Below are 24,112 nucleotides of genomic sequence, written 5' to 3'. Positions count from 1 at the left end.
TAATCAAAATGAAATACTCCATGTCTTATAAAGTTTGTCTCAGTTTGACCCGATGCAAGTATAAAAAATTGTTTGACTTTAAATTAAATGAAAATGTGTATATTGAAAAGATTGAAGGGTGTATTTAATGTCTATTATTGGATTGGTTCCAAGTAAAATATACTTTATGGGACGAACAAAAATGATAAAATAGAAAATTATTTATGGGATAGAAGGAGTATATAGTAGTACTAGGGGATGTGATCAAATAAAAATTCTAAATATTGTATAAATTTAAAACCATGATCTGGACCATTGAAAAATATCAACAGCAACAGGAAAATGTTAAAAGAATTTCAACGGCATTCAATGATTGATGTTGTATTGATATTGTGTTAATGTTGTGTTGACATTAAAATCTTAAAATTTTACACTGAATTGATATTGTATTTAAACTGTGTTGAAGCTGTGCCGAAGAGTTTTATCAATATTATATATAAGTTTACATTTTATCATGCCGTAGTAGGAGTGAACTGAATAACAAGGAGAGCATAAACACAATTTCCATGAAAAATGGCGGGAAGCTGTAAGTGCGGGAATAAAAAAAAGGAAATAAAAACAGTAACAAGGAGTACTCAAACAATCTATAACACCCTAATAAGCACTCTCTATCTTGGCTTGGCCGACTGTTGTTTCACCGAAGAATGCGAGATCCATTAATGGAGTCCACTCTCAAAGTTCGTCGCTTAATCCTTTAATTTTTGAACTATTTCCATCGTTTTTATTTCCCTTCTTTGTGCCTAAGGGTTTATCGTTTGTTATGTTATTTTGGCTGCAGAAATTCTTCGGATTCTCCACATTCCGACCTTACCAGAAAGAAATTGTGGACAGTATCCTGCAAGGTAGAGATTGCTTAGTGGTTATGGCGACCGGAAGTGGCAAGTCATTGTGGTAATTTTTCTAATTTTCCTCCATTTTTTAGGCATTGTAAGTTTATAACCTTTGCTCACTTTAATTGCTGAAACTGATCAACTTTTGAAAAACCTACTCCGATGATTAAAGCTATCAGGTGCCTCCTTTAATACTGAATAAGACTGCTGTAGTCATAAGCCCGCTCATATCCTTGATGCAGGATCAGGTACGCATTTTAGCCTATTCATCATGCTTTCATTTAATTTGTGGAATTGGTTTGGATGTAGTTATAGCTTGTTTTGTGATTAGGTCATGGCCCTCAAGGAAAGGGATATACGAGCAGAGTATCTTTCTAGTGCTCAGAATGATCCAAATGCCCTAACTAATGCTGAGAGAGGTCTATATGATATTCTGTACATGACACCAGAGAAGGCCTGCATGCTTCCGAGCAGGTGCGTATTGTTTACAAGTATTATTTGCTGATGCAATTTGGTGAACTTGTGATAAAAAACTTGGATTTCATCTACCCATCCCTTTTAAGTAACCTCTTTATACATAGCTTGTGGTACAGATACTTTTTTATTGGAAAGAGCTACATGCATAAGTTTTCCATGACTGTTCCTACTCTGTCTGTTTCCATTTCTGATGCCTGTTTATTAGAGCTGAATGCTAATTTCTGTTCATTCTTAAAGCTACTTGATTAATTACTTTCTCTTTGACTTCTTGTATTGCCTTTCTCGTGATTTATGACGATGGTGCTGCAGTTTCTGGTCAAGATTACTAGATTATGGAATTTGCTTATTAGCTGTTGATGAAGCACATTGCATATCAGAGTGGGGACATAACTTCAGGTCGGTTGATTTTATAATGATTGTTACGTTTCTTTTTTTAACTAACACAAACATATTGATTGTAAAATGTGTGAAAGGAAACCGATGTATATGACTATGAGACAATGAGTGGTTGAGGGGCTCATTGGCAGGGGCGGAGCTAGGATTATAAATGAAAGGGGGCAAAATTATATGTGAGGAAATTTTGAGCATTTGAGAAGGGGCAAATACAAGGAAATTCAAATATTTTTACAAAATTGCACAATGAATTAGTACATGCAAACATATTTGAGGAGGGGCATTTGCCCCACCTTCTTATAAGGTGGCTCCGCCCCTGCTCATTGGGCAAGCCTCTTTCTAATATCTATTTCTTTGTTTGCCTGATGATAACTATCAGTTGGGTTCACAATGGCGTGTGCTTTTCAGCTCACTTCACATAATGTCACTTTTCATGTCTACTAGTTTCTGAAGTCTCTGGTCCTTTATGATCTTATCATGTCTAACTAAATGCTTTTAATGTGTCTCTTTTGCTCCCGAGAAAGCAAGATTCACATTAAAGTAGACACTTGAGAAAAGGTTTACCTGCCCCTAGTCCCCAACCCCTCTTGTGTTCCCAGAGCTCTATGCTGTTAAGGATTTACTTCCCCTGAAATTATCATTCCCCAAGTAAAGATGTACTTATTGATTTCAGACATGCCTAACAATGTCTCCTGGAAAGCATTTTAGTGTTTATATAAAATTATCATTTTCTTCGCTTTGACTTGCTTTCTCTAAAGCACAATTTTATATTCTTTTAGTATATGTCCATTCTTATTATTGAAATCTCAATTCTTTCAAACCCGGTATTCCTTCTTTCAAAATACATCTTTGTGCCACTAAATAAAACTATTTTCCCAACTGAAATTTCAGGGCACCCAAATAAGTAAATTTGTGACACTTTGCAGCCCAGTCATCTAACACATTTTTGTTTCCTCACATTCCCATATGAATAATTGAGGATATTCATATTATGAGCTAACTTTGGACCCTTAAGTTCAACATTTGATTATTTAATATAATTAACCTTGGCTTTTCTGACCAACAAATAGTTTGCTGTCCTTGTTGGAACGGGTTTTATGAAGATAATTTTGATTCTTTGAATCCTCTTTTTTTAGTTTTTTGTTCATATGAGAAAGAAGTAGTATGATTTTACTAAACACGTTCTCATGTTTATGTTGACACATTTAGTATCATCAAACTTATCTGTGGTTCTGTCATGTTAACTCACAATTATGTCAATCTTTCACCCATGATATTCTCATCATTTCTTAAGGTTTGCCTACTACGCAGGGTGGAATTCAAACAACTAGATAAACTGCGTGATGTTCTTTTGAACGTACCATTTGTTGGATTGACAGCTACAGCTACTGGAAAGTAAGTATAGATCTATTTTCCACATTATCCAATTTTAAGTCCCTCCAATCAAGACAATGTATGTTGCGTACTGTGTTAGTAGAATGATAGAATCTACCTTGGTGATGTAGATCCAATCACTATAGTGCTGCATTCAGTGATAACATGCCTCTGCCTGGAAACTACACGCCATTTGTTTAACAAATATCCCTCACACGGGGTGCATGTAATTTAAAATTTGGAAATTTTCTCATAGCCATTGGATTGCTATGTCACAAATTCCATACACAAGATCACAAATGTTTTGCACTATTAAGACTGGTGTCCCTTGATGTACATAATTTTGTCGAATACTACTTGTTATTTTGTCCTGAAATTACAAGACAAACTTGTTTGCATGTCTGCTATATTGGTCTATGATTTATCATAGCAAATAGGAGTAGTCATCTAGGTTACAATTTTCATCTGGAATATTTTGTAGTTACCATTGTGTAGTTTTATATTACACTCCCTCACTTTTACTATAAGTGACATTTATATCTTATCGGGCCGACCCACTATAAGTGGCGTAGTCCAAATATGTAACTTTTTACTCACAAAAAGTTAGTAAACTTCAGTGGAAAACTAGACCCTACCACTTTACACATAATACCGCTTTCTTAATCTATGTGTCCAATTCGTCTAGGCTCGTCTCTAATAGTGGGACGGTGGGAATATATTTTTAGAATCCATGACTTATCATTCTTTTTCCAGTGCGATTTTATCATTATTTGATATGATTTCGTGCATTGCTTCCGATAATTCTCTTTTACTTCCAGGGTGCGTGATGATATCGTAAAGTCATTGAAATTGCAATCTCCACATATAACCATTGGCTCATTCGACCGCCAGAATCTCTTCTACAGTTGTCAATCTTTTGTCCGGGGCAGTGCTTTTCTGAACGAACTTGTGTCAGAAATCTCTACCTGTGCTGCTAAAACAGAATCAACTATAATATATTGCACCACAGTCAAAGATGTGGAAGAGGTATTCATGTTTCTCTACTCTAGCATCATATATTGTATCTTGTTTGTATGCATAAGTTTGCAGGGAAAATATATTAAACCTTAATATATCCATATCACATCTACATTTAAAATGTATAGACTTTCAAAAGTTTATTCTATTTTCTGAAGAAGAAATTTCTGAGGCCCGAATATATTTGCACCGGAGCGTCTGATGCTGATTGTTTGTTATGGCTTCTTCAGGTCTTTGCGAGCCTTATGGAATCAAGAGTTCAGGCTGGAATGTACCATGGACAGATGTCTAATAAAGCACGTGAGGACTACCACAGGTCTATATATTTATAAACCTTCTGCATAACTGTAGTTGTTTTTTACTTGTCTTAGATACATGCTGCTGCAAATACGATCAGCATAGATTTTTCATTTTTTTATGTTTCCTGATGGTTTTGAGTATATGATGGATATATTCCATATGCTTATAATATCTTTTTGGTCTGAATATTGTGTCAATCAAAGCTTCTGAAATAGCAGTTGATGTGTCATGACTTCTTACAGGTCCTTCATCAGAGATGAGTTTTATATAATGGTTGCAACTATAGCTTTTGGCATGGGCATTGACAAGCCTGATATAAGACATGTAATACACTATGGCTGCCCAAAGAGTTTGGAATCATATTATCAGGAAAGTGGGCGTTGTGGTAGAGATGGGATTCCTTCAAACTGCCGGCTGTATTACACAAGAAGTGACTTCGGCAAGGGTGATTTTTATTGTTCTGAAGCACGCACAGTATGTATTTTGACTCTTTATATTCGACTTTTTAATAGTTTCACTTTCACATATATCTGCAGTTTCCTACCTCATTTTTTTTCTTTGAATATCTTTATGTTACACTGGTTCTGGTAAAGATTTTTTAAACATGTGATGTGATGTTTAACCAGGCAGACCAAAGAAAAGCAATAATGGATTCATTTGCTGCAGCGCAACGTTATTGCATGGTGACAACTTGCAGAAGAAATTTCCTCTTAGGATACTTTGGAGAGGCATATCCATCGTCTCGCTGTGGTATGAAATTGTGTTACTGTTTCTTATCTAAATATTGTTGGACCTACATTCTTTCTTGTTATCCAACTACCATATTTGCTAGTAGTGGCTGGAAATTCAATTCTAAGAGAACCAACCATTCTGAGTTCTCATATTTACACATATAAAGTTCTCATATTTGTGCTTTTATATGATCTAGATCTACTTATCAGTTCATATTTTTCCTTTCTTCTACTAGCATCAAGTGAGTGCAAAAATGGTTAATCATTATGAAACTAGACTCAGTGCCTTTTCTATTTAGTGACTCGAAAATGATTTCTACAAAATCTTTGTTTAACCTCTAAATAATGATGCATCATTTGAGAAATAATGTTGCAAACAGGGATTGTAGTCATCTACTAAGTAGAAAACTTTAAAGCATCATGATATCATCACAGAGTATACTGATAATAAAATAAAGGTGCTTGAATATTTGTTTCCTTCAGTTAGAGCAGAAGTCCACGATTAGATAAGTTTCGCAACTCTAAAATTGGACGTGCGTCAAAATCTTTAAAATGTAGATTAGGTAAATTTGTCTTGTTTTGATATTGAGAGTGTGGTTTTGTCCTATTAATAAATCTGATGTATGGGGAAAAACCTCAAAGCATAATGTCTTATTGATCACAGCTGGTTGCACGGGTTGTGTTCTTATTCCCAATGTACAAAAAGGAAGAATGCATAATCTTTCAAGTCATTTTATGGTTTACTAAATGCCTAAAACTATTAGATATTACTCCCTCCATCCTCAAAAAATAGACTAGTTTTACCATTTTGGGCCGTCCCCCAAAATTAGACATAGTCTAAACATGAAAAGTTTTCAACAAATAATAAATCCTATGCATCATTTATAATTTGAGCCCCACAATCCACTAACACTCCTTCCACTACCTGTTTTCCCCCTCTCTTACTTTTTCCCATATATCTCTTACTTTACCAATTGCACTTTAAAACTCTTGCCATTTACTAGTTTGTCTATTTTTTAAGGACGGAGGGAGTATGTGTTAGACATTATATATTTCAATTACATTAGAGTCTGCTAAATATGATTTATGATTTATGCAGGGACTTGTGATAATTGCACCAGCTCAAAAAAAGAGATTGATATGTCTAGAGAGGCATTTCTTCTTATGGCTTGCATTCAATCATGTGGGGGACACTGGGGTCTCAATTTGCCTATTGATGTACTTCGCGGATCTAGAGTAAGCTTTTTTGCTGATAAAATATAGAGTGATAAGCCAATATTGCAAGCATATAGGAAGTTAGACATACTCTAAAAAGATTCAGTTTTTTTCCAAGTAGTTTCATGAGCCTCAACATCTCTTTTGTTGGTTTTTGTTCGTCTCTACAAACAACTTTTGTTTTGGGGGTATGCAAAAGTGTGAGTGAATCAGCTGTAGTTCATTCTCGTCATTGCACTTCTATATCCTATTCTTACAAATTGGATCTCATTTAGAATCCTCATTGCACTTCCATCTCCTATTTTTACAAATTGGATTTCATTGATTTTCTGCTTTGGTTCAAGGCATCAAAAGATATATTCATCTAGTTTGTATTTGTAGATTCTGCAGTATTCTATATTCTTTCTATATAATTATACCTTCCTCTGTGTTTGCAGTCCAAGAAAATTCTTGATGCTCGTTTTGATAAGATTCCATTCCATGGCTTAGGAAAAGATATGTCAGCTAATTGGTGGAAGGCACTAGCTTCTCAATTAATTGCACAAGGTATATAATAGGAGCCTTGCTTTAAAAATGATTTGTACTAAGTTACACACTCTTTCATATCCAAAATTTATGAGAAGAATTCCCAATATCCCTAGTGTCCTTCCAATTTTGAGATAGAGAAACTCCTCGAGCAATATACTTTATTCATGCACTATTCTCTAGGACCAGATAACAGAAAACTAGTGGATAGCATTATTTCTTTGATTGCAATATTAAATGCTCTACCAATAGACTACCTTATTCACCATCAATTCTACACTGGCTGCAGATTATTTGGTCGAAACCTTCAAAGATATATACAAAAGTATAAGGTAAGCATTTTTACTACACTATTGTGATAAAAGGCTGGTCTTATAATATTTTCCAGAAGTATCATTATAACCTCTTGACTAAGTAGGCGATGTATATGGGCAAAGAAAACCCCCAGACCATGCTAGAACCCGTCTTTTCTAGGAAAGCTCAAGTTCTTTACTCCTTGGCCCATCTTCACAAGGGTGTTGATATACGTAGCATACACACTGAACTCTCATTGCCCTGAACAAGTCTTCTTTGTTGTACCAGAGTTGGAACAAAAGGAAATCAGTTTTTGACTTCCTGCAACCCTGATTATCAACCTCCATTATATATAACACTGACTCCAGAATTGGCGGGTGAGGATGCGATCAAAGATGGAACTGGTAATGGGATTGTTGACAATTCGGGTCAGGTTTCCAATGGATTATCCCAGGTATAGCTACTTGCTAAAGTGCTAGTGTTCTAGATAGAAGCACAAAACAATTTAGATAACTGAAAGTGCAATGACTGTTAATTGGCAATCAGAACATAAAGTACATTTTTTATGACATCCAATCTACTTCACTTAGATAGTTAGGTTTCGATATTTCTCTTGTTTTTCACATTTGCATGAAGTTGGACTAAAAGAACATGGCTTCACTACTATGTTTGTACTTATTACTTATGTGTTTTAGGCTGAGGATAAGCTCTACAAAAAGCTTTTGGAAGAGAGAATGAAACTTGCAAAAGCACACAGAACTGCTCCGTAAGTTCTTAGTTTTCCTTATATTCATCGATCACTGATTGTGCTCTATGCTTGAGAAAAAACAACTCATGATGATAAAGAGTTTTTCACCTTTCAGATATGCATTATGTGGTGATCAAACATTAAGAAGGATTACATTGACGAGGCCTTCGACAAGAGCTAGGCTAGCAAATATTGATGGTGTGAATCAGGTACACTTGTTTTACAAATTAAGACAGTAAATGTGTTAACTATCACTCATCACGATCGTACTTTTCAAATACAGTGAGGTAATTTAAATTGGCTTTTTAGGAAGTGAACAATGAACATCTTCCACTGACTGGGTTTTTGGTTCAATGACTTCATGTTTTATCCTCAACATAAAAATTACCCCTTTCATTCTGTTTTTATACAATCGGTCTCTAATGTGCATATTATGAATTTTCTGTAGCACTTTTTAAATACATATGGAGATCGTTTGCTGCAAATCATTAGGCAGCTATCACAAGAAGAGGGTCTTAATTTGGATGGGGAGCCAAGTGTAGAATCTCCAATGCAAACTAAGGTTGCGACAATTCACAGGAAAAGAAACTTATCACCAGCAAAGTTCGAAGCTTGGAAAATGTGGCAAGAGGATGGCCTTACAGCCCAAAAAATTGCTGTAGGTCTCTTAAAAGGGCATACTAGTTACATTCATTGAACAATTTTCTTTATAGTAACATCCTAGTTTTTTTCAGAATCATCCTAGTAGAGCAGCTCCAATAAAAGAAGAAACAGTCTTGATGTATATAATTGACGCCGGAAGAGAGGGATGTCCTATTGACTGGGCCAGATTATGTCTCGAGGTTGGACTGACACAGGAGACATTCAGCAACATTCAGGAAGCCGTTTCAAAAGTTGGAACAAATTTAAAACCTATTAAAAACGAGTTACCTGAAGAGGTATGATATTAGACAATATGCAATCATGTTAGATTATGCACTAAAATGACAAATATGATCTTCTGTAAGTATGACCATGTTTTGTAACTATTAGGTGACCTACACTCAAATAAAGGTTGGCTTGCTGATGCAAGAGACGCAAATATCGACTGAAGTAATTGCATCTACCCATCAGCAAAGCTGCGAAGTAGACAACTCCAAGAAAGAGACATCAGAACTCTTGGGAGGATCCACCAGCCTTACATCCAAGACTGAAGGCACTCAGTCCAATACTGCGCCATTGGCTGACAGTCGGGATCATCAGATGAAAGTTGACAGCGCGATGAATGGTAACTCAACTGGAAAATCTGAGAATGCAGATGACTTCACTTGCTCTAGGAAACGCTTGAAACTTGACGAAGCACACGCAGTGCAGTCTGTTGCTTTGGAAGCAACAGAGGATTCTGTACTTGACTGGCTCAAGAACTTCAAAGATGGGGTAAAATGTTTGACCTTGCAAATAGGCAAATTGATTTTATTCGAAATCAAATCATTAATGTAAGTTATATGTAGGTTCTGCATTCGGATATTGTGGAGCATTTCAGTGGATCGAGAGAAGAGTCGGTGATCAGTGTCCTAAATAGTCTCGAGAGTGAGTTTTTGATATTCAAGAAGAAAAATCTCTACCATCTTATGTAATGATTTGGGTCAGTTCCTAGTGTGAGTTCACCTTACTACCTTAGTAGATGGAATTCTCTCTTTCTTGTGGATTTCATGTATAGCCTTTTTTTTAAGGGAGCCTTTTTCTAATGGAAAAATCTTAATTATCTAAGATGGTGTTATTGGATATCCTTCAACAATGATAAAGTTGAATCAGAAACTGCATATAAAATTACTTAGAAATGAGAATGGCTAAGGCAGCCACCTAAAAGAATAGAAGGAAACAATAGGTGTTAGTTTTGGTTAGAGTGGTCTTGCAGAAGATCATGTGGATCGATGTCGAGGCCGATCTGCCTCTTGACGGATGCACATGTATACTGAGGCATCCTGGAGTGCTTCTGCAGCTCGATGAACCTGGCCACGTCAAAGTTGTGCCTCTTGATGAGTTTCCTCTGCCTGGCCAGGAAGAGCCTCATGAGCAGGTCCTGGTAGCTGGGGTCTCTGGAAGTGAACATGAAGTAGGCGTAGCCTACCACGATCCCTGCTGAGGTCGTGAAGAAGGCGATGGGCTCCATCACATCCCACGAGAACTCCCAGAAGGTGAGGCGGAAGAAGAGCCCTGCCTGCATCACAGTCAGCCCAAGGCCTGCCCACAGGATTCCGCGCACCTGCTTGTGCGCAGCCATGTCGATCTCTTCTTTCTTCTCTTGCAGCTTCTGTAGCTCTGCCTTCCACGACGCCTCCTCCTCCGGTAGGAGAGCCAGAGGCACTGCTTTCCTCACTAGATCAACCACCTGTATTCACACAAGAACAAATGCCTTGATCAAATGATCATACATAGTTATCATCATTGGAATAAGATCTTTACCGACCTACCTTATCAGGATGGAGGTAAACTCTGTCGCGGAAGAGCAGGACAACGCCGGCGTCGTCTAACACCCGAGCGAAGGCCGCGGCCTCATCGGTGGTGGTGACGACGCCTGCGGTGCAGCAGATTTTGACGAGTTCATCGTAGGGTATTACTTCCTTGTCTTCCTTCCTTAGCTTCTCCCTGAGCGCCTCCACATTCGCCAGCCGCATCGCCTCTGCATGATTCGTCGCTTTCACGTTCCTGCTCTTTCCCTCACCTCCGCTGCTGCTGTGCCGAGCCAATGACGGGCCGATCAACCGATACGCAGGTCGGCACGCGGTCCGTCGCAGAAGATTGATCCCCAGAGTTCGCAACATGTCGATCAAAATCAGAAAAAAAGGTGGATCAGTGATGAGTGATTGAATGTGGCTAGATGATGTCGTGTGGCATTGGAGAAAAACGATAATGGCGGATATGGAGATGGAGATGGAGATGATGCAATGGGAGACAAGTGTGGAAGAGAGAGAGAGAGGTTTGAGATGGTAAGGATCGGCTCAACTCGAAGATTGGTGAGGAAGCGCACAATATTGCAAGCATTCCATACATTTGTCTTTTTATTTGCATTTATTATATTTTTCTATGTTAAGTAATTAGAAAATTTGAACTCTGTAGTGAGTATTGAATTAATGATCCATATTTTCCGTTTAAGGGTGGAGATGTGAAAGACTTCTGGCATGTATAGTAATTTGACTAATTTCATTTATTGGTTTTGTTTAAAAGATGTGGCCATTGTTACTCTTTCCATTTTAGTTGAATCTAAACCAAAATTTAAACTAAATAAAAGTGTATCAAAATATACATAAGCTTATACCTTTAGGCTTTAGCATTGTCAAAATTGCACTCACTTCTTTGTTAAAATTGTACGAGTACCACATGCCGTGCCAAATTAGTAATATTAGGTCCATTCAATTTAAAAGATTATATCTAACAGTAATTAAATAGTGTACTGACTATATTATTATATTTAATTTATGAGATTTAATCTCAACTTAGTTCTATATAAAAAATTATACTATGATAATTAGTCATATAAACATTCTCATCCAACTAAAATAATTTCACAATTTAATCCTAAAATGGATAATTATATGATAATGAGTCATAAACAATCAAATGTCAAAAAATAAAAAACCAAACGATCAATAAGTTCGATTATTGGAAAAGAATCATTTTTATTTCAAGAATCTAGATTTCTTATTTGATAGTCACCTCCATGTTCACAGCAAATGGTCAATAACTTGCTGCTGGCAAATTCAAAGTTGTAAGCGTAACGACATATTTCCATGCACAAACGCAGGCACGCAAAGCTATACTTTTATGGTGTTGTTTGAATCTAATTCAAATCTCGTGATTGGTCGTAATATAATTACACGATCACATTTAAAATTAAAAAAATAAATATTAGTAGTATATTTATGTTATTGTAACCTACCATGTAGACAACGGAAAAAGTATTATCATATCCAAAAATGGGCTGGATAATGGAAATTAAATGATTTGTTCTTATCCATTTGCCTTTAGCCTTGAACTGGATGCAACTATGCATGCAATTGTTCAAATAATTGATTGATATCCGTGGTACAAAAATACTAACTTAATTAATTATAAACAACTCCTAACTCCATATATACCAAATCTAGTGTTTATTCGGTTAATTGTAACTATCAAGATTAAATATTAAGGATGCAACAGAAAAGACTAGTTATAATTACAAATTATTGTTGACAAAAAAATTACTTGATGAGGAAAAGGATATAGCGCAACTATTTCACTTTTAGAATAATCAAAACTATTTCACGGTGCCGGATGAATTTACACCAAAAGTTTACACAAAAAGAAGATAGACACGTAAATTACACCAAAAAGTATTCCACCAAAAGTTTCCTACGTGCTAGATAAATTTACTTATACAGAAATGAATGAGTGGCAAGTAATTTTTCTTCTTTTATAAATAAAAATTAGAAAACTTTAACACACGACTTACCAATTCTATACTTTGTAGGTAATTGCAATAAACACAACTTTACGGCGTATTGTAACTCTAGTTAGTACATAGTCGTCTGTCTAAGCTTAGAACTTTCCATCTAAAATTAGAGTTTAACAAACTAATACTCCATTAGGAATTAATCAACGACTAAAGATTTATTAATTATTCTTTACTAGTTTACTTAGAGTTTACAATCCATAAATATGGTATTTCAATCCATAGTTAAGGTTTATTAATCTAAAATTAGGATTTATTAATCCACAATTAAGGTTACATTATTAGGTTAATTAAATACTGATTTAAAATAAAAAACAAAGAGTTGGTCAGTAAAAATGGGTGATCCAAGATAAAAAACCTCACAGGTATAAAGAATCAGAGGTAAAATGCTGAGTACTATTACAGAGGAAAAAACAAACTTGACTAACAGCAAATGCTGAAGGGTGTGTAGATTCTAGTTGAGAGTTGATAGTAATTGGATTGCCTAATGAGAATGGTAAAAAAACTATTGACTGTGTCTAGCCTTGCTCAACGTCCTCACCATACCTCTTGCGATTTTCCAGAACCAGAACAAGTTCATCGCCGCCAACACAGGGGGCACTGTAAGCAAGCTGTAAAACCCCAGTGGGTACACTAGTTTCACCTGCCAAACACCAATAATGTATGCACAAACCTAATCAGAACCAGGGGTCGTGATAACCCGTTTCTGGGGTATCACTCGAAGGCTTAAAACAGACAATACTCATGACGATTCTAGCTCACTTAAAGTGGACATGCCTTTATCACAATGTAAGCACATATAATGACCTATTCCATTTCACTGACAAAGGAGAAGTTTCAAATCATGTATTTATGCAACGGTCCAAGTGTGATGAGATGATAACCAAATACTATTCCAGCTGAATAATAGAAAATAGAACCATTACGCTATTCCAATTTCCAACCAAATCACATGATTGGAGAGCATGTTTACAACTAGAGATCGAACTGATGTATTAAACGTTAAATGCTTGCTCACCTGATCAAAATGGACGTACATGTGGTAGAAGTAGAAAACAAATAAAAAGATCCTTGCAACCTGAGTATCAAAATTAAGCGTTAGAACCATCATGACATATATGAAACAAAATAGATGAAAGGAAACAGTGTATATAACATCATGACAAATCATATACTAATAAGAATGTCAATTATATCAAAAGATACAAATATAATGAACTTCTGTTTCAGGATACTCCATACCATGCTGTCAAACACAATAGGTAGTTGATAAAAGAGAATAAAAGAAAGAGACAAATTGTAAACAGGACTTCATATAGAGAATTCAGCTAATGCATTTAATGAACTAGAAATGTTGTTAGTATGTCCATTAAATTTTTACAGAGCATCTTACAGAAAGTTAGGTTTGGGAAGTTAATTGAGTTTCTTTACTACAAATGCCACTAAAATTATGAAAATAGAAAAACAATCTGATGAACTTTGTTCAAGTGTAATGGCACGTACCAACCAACCCAAGAACAGAGCAACACCATTGTAAATATATAGTTTGGAGTTCTTCAGGCCGGCAACATCAAGATACCTGAATGTGTTAAAAGGAGTAAAGAACTGGCAGGAGTGTTAAGGATACCAAATAGATGGGTACAAAATCTCTGCTTCCGAAGATTACCATCGTAGATTAACAAATGGAGTTGTGCTCTCAGTGAAGAGAACCATTAGTATGTAAATTTGCGCTTGACCGCTGAAAAGTGATTGAGTAATTGCAAACAAGGAGAGTCCGTGATGTATGAGCTAGCAAAAAAAAAGAGCCCGCCGATCAACATCCTAGGTAACTGAGACAAAAGGCTATATACGTAACGTAAGACATTTGAATATCCATTTAGAGAAGGCCACTTACATACTCCACTCCACCTAAGGCAGGATATTGATAGAGTATCATCGCCAAGTCTGATAAAAAGTACCCAATTGAGACCTGCATCATTAAGCCAAAACATATTAGAAAAGCATACAAGAACCCATAAATAAGATCTGCAATTTTGTAACTGGTTCCTGAAATAGTAAGTTTCCTGAAAGAATCCAAACAATGAAGATCGGGATAGCTATCTACATTCAGGTTCTCTGATCAAGTATGCTAAGTTCCAGGGTGATCGAAACGCATTTTTACTATTAAGTCATTGCAACTATTATGAGGCATTTATTCACATACCCCCAGTGTAGTGTTTGAAAAGCTTGAAGACCGATTGATGACCAACTGCTCTCGAGAATCGTAAAAAAGGTCAGAAACGAGCAAGAGATACAGAGCGCAAGCTGATGCAACGATTGCGTGGAAGGTGGAGAACCCCCTACACAAACAATCAGTCACCATTTAAATTTCAGATGCAATAGCAATTGCCAGATAACAAACACATCCATGATAATAGGAAACAAGCATTACCTGTTGTCCCATTCTAGTTTCTGTTTCCGGTTAAGTCTTCTGTACTCCTTCACCAACGACGCACTAATCACACCGGTTAAGTCATATATCTTCAAGAACAAGACATGAGCTCTTTAAAACGAAATCTAAAGCCCGTAAAACGTGCTGGCTCGTTAAGAGCTGGGAAAACATGCCAGTCTCTAGGATCAATTCTCTAATCAATCATGTAGTACTATCTTGCATGTTCAACTCTTGTGCCTAAACCCTAAACCTCTAAATTTTGATTTTTTTTTTCCAGAAAATTTTAGCATACACACATACTATTGAAGTGGAAACCAAACAAAAACAACACAGAAGTAGTACTCCACAAATTAACATGACAAAGCAATTTTCCTCTGAAACAAGATATTTTCCAAATTCAGCTAAAGACATGGCAACTAACTCACAAGTCACAACACAAAATGAATAGAGAGAGAGAGAGAGAGGGAGGAGGCGCTTACAACTTTACACATCAAAATACCAGCCAAAACAGAGGAGAGCCATCCTAATTGCTTGGTGGAAGTAGCCACATTCAAAAACCCAGCACCCATTTCCAAACCTTTCATCCGTTTTCCTCTTTCCCTACTTCAAAAGGGAAGGCAAATAAAAATAAATAAAGGTCCATTAAATGCATATTGTTGGTGTCAATTCATCTGTATCGCACCCATACACCATCTTTATTACTACTATTAACACAAGAAGAAGCAGCAGCAGCAATTACTAGTATTTATTAAAAGAAAAGAGAAGAAAAAGGAAACATAGATAGAAGTATGAACAAAATTGAAAATGGAAACGAAAGTTATGGAACTAACTGGAGGGGAGTGGCAAAGAAGAAAACGACAAAGGAATGTGATTGGGTATCTGAATTTGTTAATGGCTGCTGCTTCAGGTTTGACGAATTTGGTGTGCATTGAATGCGAGCAGGTGGGCTCAGCTAAACGCCATGAATGATTTTTTAGCTACCAATTTTTGTCACTCAAGCGCGACCGCCAATTTTGGGGATTTGTGTTTGTTTATATAAGTACAAACATTATACTATATCATTCATGTCACTTTTTAATAAAATTAAACATGGATATAAAAGAGAATACTAAAATTTTTGGGAGACCATGGCTTCTAGTGCCGCTAGAGCTATTGATATGAATCAAATAGTGATCTTTCTTCCGTTCATTTCATGCGATTTTATTTATGTTTTTATTCACAAACATGTTATTTTCATCGTAGGAAACGACTCACTCAAAAGAGATCTAATTTTGCTCGAAAATCATGATTTTCATTAAAAGAAAAGGCCACAAACGCCAGAGAATCCGTGCGCAAGCAACACTTTCCACGTGGATTGTGCCATACCGACCAGATTGATTGTAGAAGAACAATTCCATCAAGTAAAGCCATCATCTCCAATAAACTACCGAATTTCCATTGCTTTTGGTGTTCTTGAGTTCAACATATTTGGTTAAATATGTCATTGTTGCTCCAAACATGTAATTAGATAAAATCATCGGTAGATTTGTTCAATACTATTTTCCACTCTTTGTTTGTAATTAGATAAAATCATCGGTAGATGCATTTATAAAAGTATTCCGTATTTCCCTATTTATTTTCAATATCTCTTTAACTTGGATTTAGATGGATTATTTAGATAATGTGTTAGCTTGATGATGGCCTATTTGATATACATAGTAAATAGTCTTTTAATTGCATCCATAGGAATTCTTGATCGTTGAAAATTAGTTTATAGGTTAGGAATTTAGTTATTCTTGAAGTAGAATTTGTTAAGCATGTTTAATGCTTTCTAAAGTTGAATTATTTTATCGGTCCTCTTTTGTAAAGGTGTTTGAGTGTAGTACATGCATGAATCGCAAGAGCCGTTAGGGGCAACAATCACATCTCCTATTTTAGCACATTACCATTTCAGCAAACTAAGAAGATACTTTCTCCATGAAGTGGTACTTTTGGAGTCATTTTGTTAAACTTGAGTGACAATTGTTTATTGAAACACGTTCTCAAAATTATACATCAGCTTATTGTGATGAATTGACTGTATACATGTTGTGATGAATTGCTGTATAAAATTTAAGATTATGCGATGATATGAGATTACCATGTTGCAGCTTATTTAATCGGCCACACGCAATGAAATATTACTCTTTCGAGTAGTTCATGTGGAGACATACTATTGTCTGTTCTAGTCTACCCATGTTGTTGCCAAAATGTAGATACAATTTATTGATATGATATACTACTCCAATTGATTATATTTGATTGATAATAGAATGTGTTAATTGATGATAATGCGACCTTTACTATTATACTATAAATGAAAAGGAGGACGTTTTATATTACTGTATTAAATTCAAATTAATTTATGCAAATTAAACAGAATAGATGATAGTATCCATCTTAAATTAAAACTAATTTCTGAAAATTAATCAAAATAGATAATAGTAGTATAGTACTATTATGTACTAGTATCACCTACGTGCGTTGCACGATTCATTCTATTTTTCCTCAACTTATTTTACATAGTGAAATAATTTTATGAAATTATAAACAATATCATCGTACGAAATCTAAAAGCATAAAAATATGCAATAAAAATTCATTATATAAATATATATGAAACCAAATAAAAATATATATTGCTCAGTAAATTCAATAAAAAATTTTTGTAAATAATATGACCAACTAATTAGAATTAATAAAAAAATTACTAATTAAGAATAAATTCGTCTCCATCTTCTCTTCTGGAATTTCAGTATCCATCCCAACGTTTTTTATCCGCTTGTCTCTATCTCCAATAGCCTCACCTTTTCCAGTCATAATCTCCAGCACTTCATCGCCCTTGCCGGTGTCATCTTCTCCGGTCAGATTGCCTCCATCTATATAAGAACTTTCAACAAAAAATAACAATAGTATAATACATATATTTAAATTTGATGCTAAATTAGAAAATTGTTTGATCGGAACATGAACTTTTGCCACAATAGCAATGTATAAATATATATTAAAATTAAAAGCAAAAATAATATCGTTGAAAAATTTAGAAGAATACCTAAAACCAATCAAAACTTTTGCAGAAAATAAAGCATCGAGTGGGTGAATTATAAACTATCAAATCATATATACAGTCCAAACAAATGAATTGGGGGCTATTCTAAAACCTTTCAATTTCATCCATTTATGATTAGAAATTTAATTTTTAGTGAATTCAAATGGACACTGAACATGTAACGGCTCATGCAATTATGTCACTTATAAAATAGTTGGCTCATTAATTTGTGATTTAGTTGTAGTTAATGTCTAAATTCATTTTAGTAGTGGTAATGGTATATTATTTGGTCAAAATCGGAAGTATTTTCCACCCTAAACAATAAAAGTCTTTTTGATTCTATAACATAAAATGTTAGTATCAACCAAATTTGATAATTATAAGTACTACTATAATAATAATATATCAATTTATGTTTGTAACGGTAGTAACTCCTTTGTTTAAATAGAGTCATAACGGTATTGACTTATTATGTTTAAATTATGCTTAAACAATAAATAAATTATTATCATTATTAGAAAACTAAATTCACATCAATATTTTTATTTTTATATTTAATATTTATAAATATTTAAATCTATACTCAGAATTCATAATTTTTTTAAAATGACCCAAAACTCGCCTTTTATATAGATGTATAGATTTGCGGAACTGAGACTTCCGAAGTATAAGTAAAGCCAAACATAATTGACTAATTTTACACACTGATGAGATAAATGATTCAATAATTATATTATTAAAATAAAAAAATTAAATAATAGCCATCATTCATGGATTGCTTTCACCCATTTAACCGACATCCGATGGCCTTAAATTTAATTTTATTACAAGAAAAATATTTACCTAACGAATAAAAAAATGAAAAAGAATTTTTGAATATACGAATCAGGTTTTAATTTGCATAGTCTACGGGTTGCCGATTCAAACGTACCCGACCCGACTTTGATATGGTAACCAACAGTATACACCGAAATCCATAAAGTTTCTAACCAATAAAGCTCCTTGTCGCCGCTCACTGCTCAGCCACCTCCCCCGCCGCCAGTTTTAGGTATGCTCTCGTTTCTCCAATTTATCACAACTACACTTCTAGGTTTCAATCGAAACAAATTTCAAATTAAACCACGGAGTGCGAGTTACCTATTCTGTCCAGCTATACTAAAAATTTGGGTAAAGGTTTGTTTGCCCTCTTCAATTTATTTTGCATTTTCGTGTGCTACAACGGTTAATTTGTATCTTAGCATTGTTGCATGAATTTGAATGATATCAGCGATGGTTTATGTTCTAATACCTAATTTTCGTGTTCCCCTAACTTTATTTTATTATTTTGCAGTGATTTTGATATACAATCATGTCTTGGTGCACCATTGAATCGGATCCTGGTATATTTTAATTTCGAAATTCAATGTCTAAGAGTTCTTCGGTGTCTGTTTTTGCTGGAAAAAGTTAATGTTAAAGGAATTACTTGTTGTATGATACGATACGTGATCATATGTAATTGTGAAGAGATATTTTTTGGACATTGAAAGTAGCCTCATTTTTATCTAAGGCATCTGATGAGCATGAGATTTCTGTTTTTTTCTCAAGCTTGTATGCGATAGGCCCGTCAAAGCTCATCTAGAAACGAAACGAAGATAATAATTTGTTCCTTCTTTCTTTCCGAATCATAAGAAACCTCAGTCTGTTGTGCCAGGTTTATTGATTGGTTGGGGATGTAATTATGGTTTTATACTTTTAAGCATATTTGCTGTTATTGTGAAATGACGAGTTGTTTGTATCAGATTATTGACTTGTTCTGGCCCCAATCTGTCAACCCTTGCTATAGAATGCCTAGCGCAAGAGGTCTACAACATTGGGGATTACTAAAAAGCTGATGACAAAGCTGTATGACTTTGTCATGGCACAGTGAACTGAGAGTTTTGTCTCAGTAGCAGATATCATGTTCATAGTTGTATCATAAAGGGATGCTCAATGAAATTTAGAAATTGGTCTGTATTTGTAAGTGAAGGCTCACTAAGAGGCTGCTGAGGTGTTGAAACCATCCTAATATGCATGAGCCAATTGAGTGTTTCTAACAAGCCCTACAATTAAGTGTTTCTGACAATCTGTCGAAAGAATATGTGTTCAGTTTGTCTGATGTTCTTCAATAAGAGCTCATGAAGTATGTTAAAGTTTCTTATGCACCATTGACCATACATATCTATGTGTTTATATGTATGTTATTTCTATATCCTCGTATGCCAGAATTACATATTTGAGTACATTCAGGAGCTATTCTCTAACGGAAAATAAATACTTCCATTCATGTTCTTGAATTTCTTTTGCCTTGTTAGAATGATACATATAATTAAATTTTTTCTTGCACTACAGGTGTTTTCACTGAACTTATACAGCAGATGCAAGTGAAAGGCGTTCAGGTATTATTCTGCCAAATGTATGCATTTAGGCCTGGTTCATTTCCATTGAATCAATGCTTGGCTTACTTCATTCATAGGATGCAAGTTCCAAGTGAACTATCTTTGACTAGCTAATAAAGGAGAATCAGTTCTAACACCCAATATTACGGAAAAGAAGAGATCAAACAAACTCACCAATCTGACTCCGATTCCCAACTTATTTAATGGTGCAATTATATGGGTGTCACATTCAGATTTCATAACTTCCAATAAGTTTTGAATGCAAGCAGTTTGAAATTGATTGCTCTTGGCGATTGATTAATTGTTACACTTTTTAACGAGATTAATTGTTAGGTGGAGAAAGTTGATCAATCAGACTGGTCTTATATATTTTTATTTTTGAGTGAGATAAGCATAACTCAGTTAAAAGTTAGCTGTTTCCTTAGTCCTTGTATGCCTTGCCATAGTTGTCGCTGGTCATCTAGCTTTGCCCTAATGTCAAGAAGAATGGGTTAATTGAATTATCGTGATGTAAAATTAGCGTTTCATCATCTCTAGGTTCTAGGATATCTGATAATAAAGTTTGCTGTCTTGTAATGAGCTCATTTGCCCAAAATTTTGTCTTATTTTGTTTTCAAAGTAGGAGGAGGTTGAGATGCTGTTGTCACTTGTTTTTGTAATTACTTGGCAGATTTTTTAGCAATCAAGTATTTATTTCAATTACTATGCTCAAACAGGTCGAGGAGTTGTATTCTTTGGATCCTGATTCACTAGACAATCTAAGGTAAACTTCATGCATATCACTTTGTTCGATTAATATCACGATTCTATTTTTTCCTCCTGCTTTTAAAGTTGAGCTCTTATGTTATTGGCTCTGGGCTTCGTTTCTGTCTCTTTTGCGGACAGGCCAGTTTATGGGCTAATATTCCTCTTTAAATGGCGTGCGGGAGAAAAGGATGACCGTCCTGTAATAAAGGATCCAAACCCAAACTTGTTTTTTGCCAGCCAGGTTAGTATCCATAACCAGAATCTTAGCTGGTCAAAATTGGAAAAATTTTGTGAGTGCTTCAATATTTCTTGCAATATATAACTGCAGGTAATAAATAATGCCTGTGCAACCCAAGCAATCCTGTCAATTCTGCTGAACAGTCCTGACGTTGATATTGGGTCAGAGTTGTCAGCGCTGAAGGAATTCACAAAAAACTTCCCGCCCGAGCTCAAGGGTTTAGCTATCAATAACAGTGAAGCAATCCGCACAGCGCACAATAGTTTTGCAAGACCTGAGCCCTTTGTTCCCGAAGAGCAGAGAACATCTGGAAAAGACGATGATGTATATCACTTCATAAGCTATATACCGGTTGATGGGGTACTTTACGAGCTTGATGGGCTGAAAGAGGGACCTATAAGCCTCGGCACATGCCCTGTTGGGGGGCAAGGCGATATGGAATGGCTACGCTTGGTACAACCTGTGATTCAGGAACGCATCGAGAGATATTCCCAAAATGAAATAAGATTCAATCTATTGGCGATAGTAAAGAACAGAAAAGAAGTTTACACAGCTGAGCTCAAAGAACTCCAGAGGAAGAGGGAGAGAATCCTCCAACAACTTGGCGCATTGCAGTCAGAGAGAATGGTAGACGGAAGTGCTGTGGACGCGCTTAACATGTCACTTTCAGAGATAAATGCTGGGATTGAAGCTGCGACTGAGAAGATAGTGATGGAGGAGGAGAAGTTCAAGAAATGGAGAACCGAAAACATCCGTCGAAAGCACAATTACATACCCTTTCTCTTCAACTTCTTGAAGATCCTTGCTGAAAAGAAGCAGTTGAGACCTCTCATAGAAAAGGCCAAACAGAAGGCCTCCAAATCTTGAAGCGGCATATCTACACAGGCCAACTTTGGAAAAAGCTGTTAATGTTAAACAACTGTTTAAGATTTTGCTTTTTTTTGCATGCATGACTTTTCTTTATGTGGTTATGTCTAGTAGATTTTTGAGAATGTTATCCACAGTCTTTTAAATGGTCATTATCTATTTAATACTCCAAATCTTTGGATCCTACTCCCTCTATCTCACGTTACTTGGGACACTTCTTTTTTGCACTCTCTTTTGGAAAAATTATGGAGTAATAAATAGTTAAGGTGAAGAGAGAGTAAAGTAAGAGAGAGAATACGAACTAGAAGACTTTTACCTATATTATTTTCTCTTTTACTTTACTTTATTTCTCTTTAACTATTTATTATCATGTGCAAAATAGAAATGACTCAAGGTCGGGATGGAGGGAGTATTTCTCTCGAAATCTATTACTCCTACTTGCTACTTGGAAGTCATTTTCGGTTGTACTGCTTAATTGTTGGAACAAGTCCTCCGTCTCTGGTCAAAGGTGAAAGGTCTCGTGAAGGGAAAATATGTGTGGGTAAACATCCATTTAAATTCTAAATAAATGTCTAATTCCAAAAATGTGTTCTAACAATTCAAGTACTAACAAAAAGTCTTGGAAACTATTTTTGTGTAGAAAGTTGATGTGTATTTTCGAAATTCCAGAAAACTAGTGGTTTCTGAATTATATGAAGCCAAACAGCGAATCCATGGGTATTTGAACTCGAATATCTAGGAAAAAGCAGAGTATTTGATGGAAGGACGGGGAGCGAATGAGATTTCTCGCGGATCTACCCCGCTTTTCGGGTTAACCAAAGAGGTTCATTACATAAGTTTTAAACTGAAATTTGGATTCAATTTGGAGTAATAATCCGCTTTATATCGTTTTATCATTTTTCCCACCGTCAGAAAGAAAAAAATTTCCATATCATTAGATTAATTAGAATTCTAAATATATGTGTGATTCCAAAAATGTATTGGAACTATTGAAGTAACAAAAAGAAATTACTGGAAAATCATGAAGTTTAGTTTAATTATATTCAGTCCCACATGTTTGAAAATCAATCGCTCTATCATGACTAGAACATTTTTTTGCAATAATTCTACTAGTATTTGCAATTATTCCATGTCTAAAATTTTCGATCTGTGTCTTAGATTATTGATGTATATATACAAGGGTGGATCTAAATAGGGAGTATAAGGGGCAATTTCCCATCCTCAATATATTTTATATATGCTAATTTGTTAGTATTTAATTTAAAAAAATCAATTTTCTTTATAAATGTCCCCCTCAAATTTATCAAATTTCTTTATACATATATTTTTGGTCCCATTGAATTAAACTCCTGGCTCCACCCTTAAATAGTTAAATATATTTTAGGTGGGATGTGATCCACTGCTAACTAATTAGCAATCCAAAATTAAGACCAATTCTCAACCATTAGATTAGAAGATCTAGCGGTTGATATAATATCAAGTGGATTATAGTTAAAATTTAAATAATTATTAAATAAAATTAAAGTGTATTAATGTCAATTCTCTCTTATTAAAATTATCCCAAAACCTTAAATTTACTTAACTCTCTCGATTTAAATTATTTTCCCCCAAAAATATATCAAATTAAAGGTAATTTTATAAGGATTCTAACGAGATCTCAATTGCATATGTTCCGCCAACGTTCGGATGATGAAATTTGATAATAATTTTTATTTCATTTTCGTATATGTTGATAAGCAGATTTTTATCAATAAATGCATTAAAAAATCTCAATATAATGCATGTAAAATCTCAATAAAACCGTGTTGATATTTTCTAGTACTTGTGTTGAAATTCTCATGTCATTGTGTTGATATTTGTAATATATTATGTTGATACAAAAAAAATAACGAAAATTATAATATGTTAATTTAACGACGATCTTACCCCTTTGT

At 35.0% G+C, this 24,112-nt stretch overlaps 4 protein-coding genes across 9 annotated transcripts; 2 read left to right on the top strand and 2 right to left on the bottom strand.

Moving 5' to 3' along the window:
* Positions 1-605: 605 nt before the first annotated feature.
* On the top strand, positions 606-9,630 carry LOC125186519 (ATP-dependent DNA helicase RecQ-like). 2 transcript variants are annotated; one of them, XM_048082891.1, is made up of 20 exons: positions 606-716; positions 818-930; positions 1,042-1,117; positions 1,201-1,343; positions 1,656-1,742; positions 3,051-3,134; positions 3,932-4,139; positions 4,361-4,446; positions 4,673-4,904; positions 5,057-5,180; positions 6,261-6,379; positions 6,814-6,922; positions 7,191-7,233; positions 7,484-7,649; positions 7,891-7,961; positions 8,059-8,152; positions 8,392-8,601; positions 8,678-8,881; positions 8,976-9,359; positions 9,434-9,630. In XM_048082891.1, the coding sequence occupies exons 1-20, from the start codon at positions 684-686 to the stop codon at positions 9,557-9,559; spliced, it is 2,712 nt and encodes a 903-aa protein (XP_047938848.1). In that variant the 5' UTR covers positions 606-683; the 3' UTR covers positions 9,560-9,630. The 2 variants fall into 2 exon arrangements, with proteins under 2 accessions (XP_047938848.1, XP_047938847.1); XM_048082890.1 differs by having other exon boundaries at positions 6,261-6,397.
* A 133-nt stretch (positions 9,631-9,763) lies between these two features.
* On the bottom strand, positions 9,764-10,968 carry LOC125186520 (calcium uniporter protein 5, mitochondrial-like). The gene is made up of 2 exons (XM_048082892.1): positions 10,397-10,968; positions 9,764-10,314 (listed from the first exon to the last, which is right to left on the bottom strand). The coding sequence occupies exons 1-2, from the start codon at positions 10,745-10,747 to the stop codon at positions 9,814-9,816; spliced, it is 852 nt and encodes a 283-aa protein (XP_047938849.1). The 5' UTR covers positions 10,748-10,968; the 3' UTR covers positions 9,764-9,813.
* A 1,768-nt stretch (positions 10,969-12,736) lies between these two features.
* Positions 12,737-15,839, bottom strand: LOC125187285 (TLC domain-containing protein 4-B-like). 3 transcript variants are annotated; one of them, XM_048083839.1, is made up of 9 exons: positions 15,676-15,839; positions 15,325-15,448; positions 14,846-14,934; positions 14,618-14,753; positions 14,309-14,383; positions 14,081-14,202; positions 13,918-13,993; positions 13,433-13,492; positions 12,737-13,057 (listed from the first exon to the last, which is right to left on the bottom strand). In XM_048083839.1, exons 2-9 carry the CDS (start codon positions 15,427-15,429, stop codon positions 12,920-12,922), a joined length of 801 nt encoding a protein of 266 aa, XP_047939796.1. In that variant the 5' UTR covers positions 15,430-15,448; positions 15,676-15,839; the 3' UTR covers positions 12,737-12,919. The 3 variants fall into 3 exon arrangements, with proteins under 3 accessions (XP_047939796.1, XP_047939797.1, XP_047939795.1); XM_048083840.1 differs by having other exon boundaries at positions 15,325-15,445; XM_048083838.1 differs by lacking the exon at positions 15,676-15,839 and adding an exon at positions 15,528-15,541 and having other exon boundaries at positions 15,325-15,445.
* Positions 15,840-18,831: 2,992 nt separating this feature from the next.
* On the top strand, positions 18,832-22,364 carry LOC125190742 (ubiquitin carboxyl-terminal hydrolase 2-like). 3 transcript variants are annotated; one of them, XM_048088120.1, is made up of 6 exons: positions 18,832-18,960; positions 19,243-19,291; positions 20,280-20,326; positions 21,043-21,089; positions 21,212-21,314; positions 21,402-22,364. In XM_048088120.1, the coding sequence occupies exons 2-6, from the start codon at positions 19,261-19,263 to the stop codon at positions 22,176-22,178; spliced, it is 1,005 nt and encodes a 334-aa protein (XP_047944077.1). In that variant the 5' UTR covers positions 18,832-18,960; positions 19,243-19,260; the 3' UTR covers positions 22,179-22,364. The 3 variants fall into 3 exon arrangements, with proteins under 3 accessions (XP_047944077.1, XP_047944079.1, XP_047944078.1); XM_048088122.1 differs by having other exon boundaries at positions 18,952-19,079; XM_048088121.1 differs by having other exon boundaries at positions 18,960-19,085.
* Positions 22,365-24,112: the final 1,748 nt, after the last annotated feature.

This window comes from Salvia hispanica, chromosome 5 (assembly GCF_023119035.1).
Source record: "Salvia hispanica cultivar TCC Black 2014 chromosome 5, UniMelb_Shisp_WGS_1.0, whole genome shotgun sequence".
Lineage (NCBI taxonomy): Eukaryota > Viridiplantae > Streptophyta > Magnoliopsida > Lamiales > Lamiaceae > Salvia > Salvia hispanica.
This window is presented reverse-complemented; position numbering and strand designations above follow the sequence as displayed.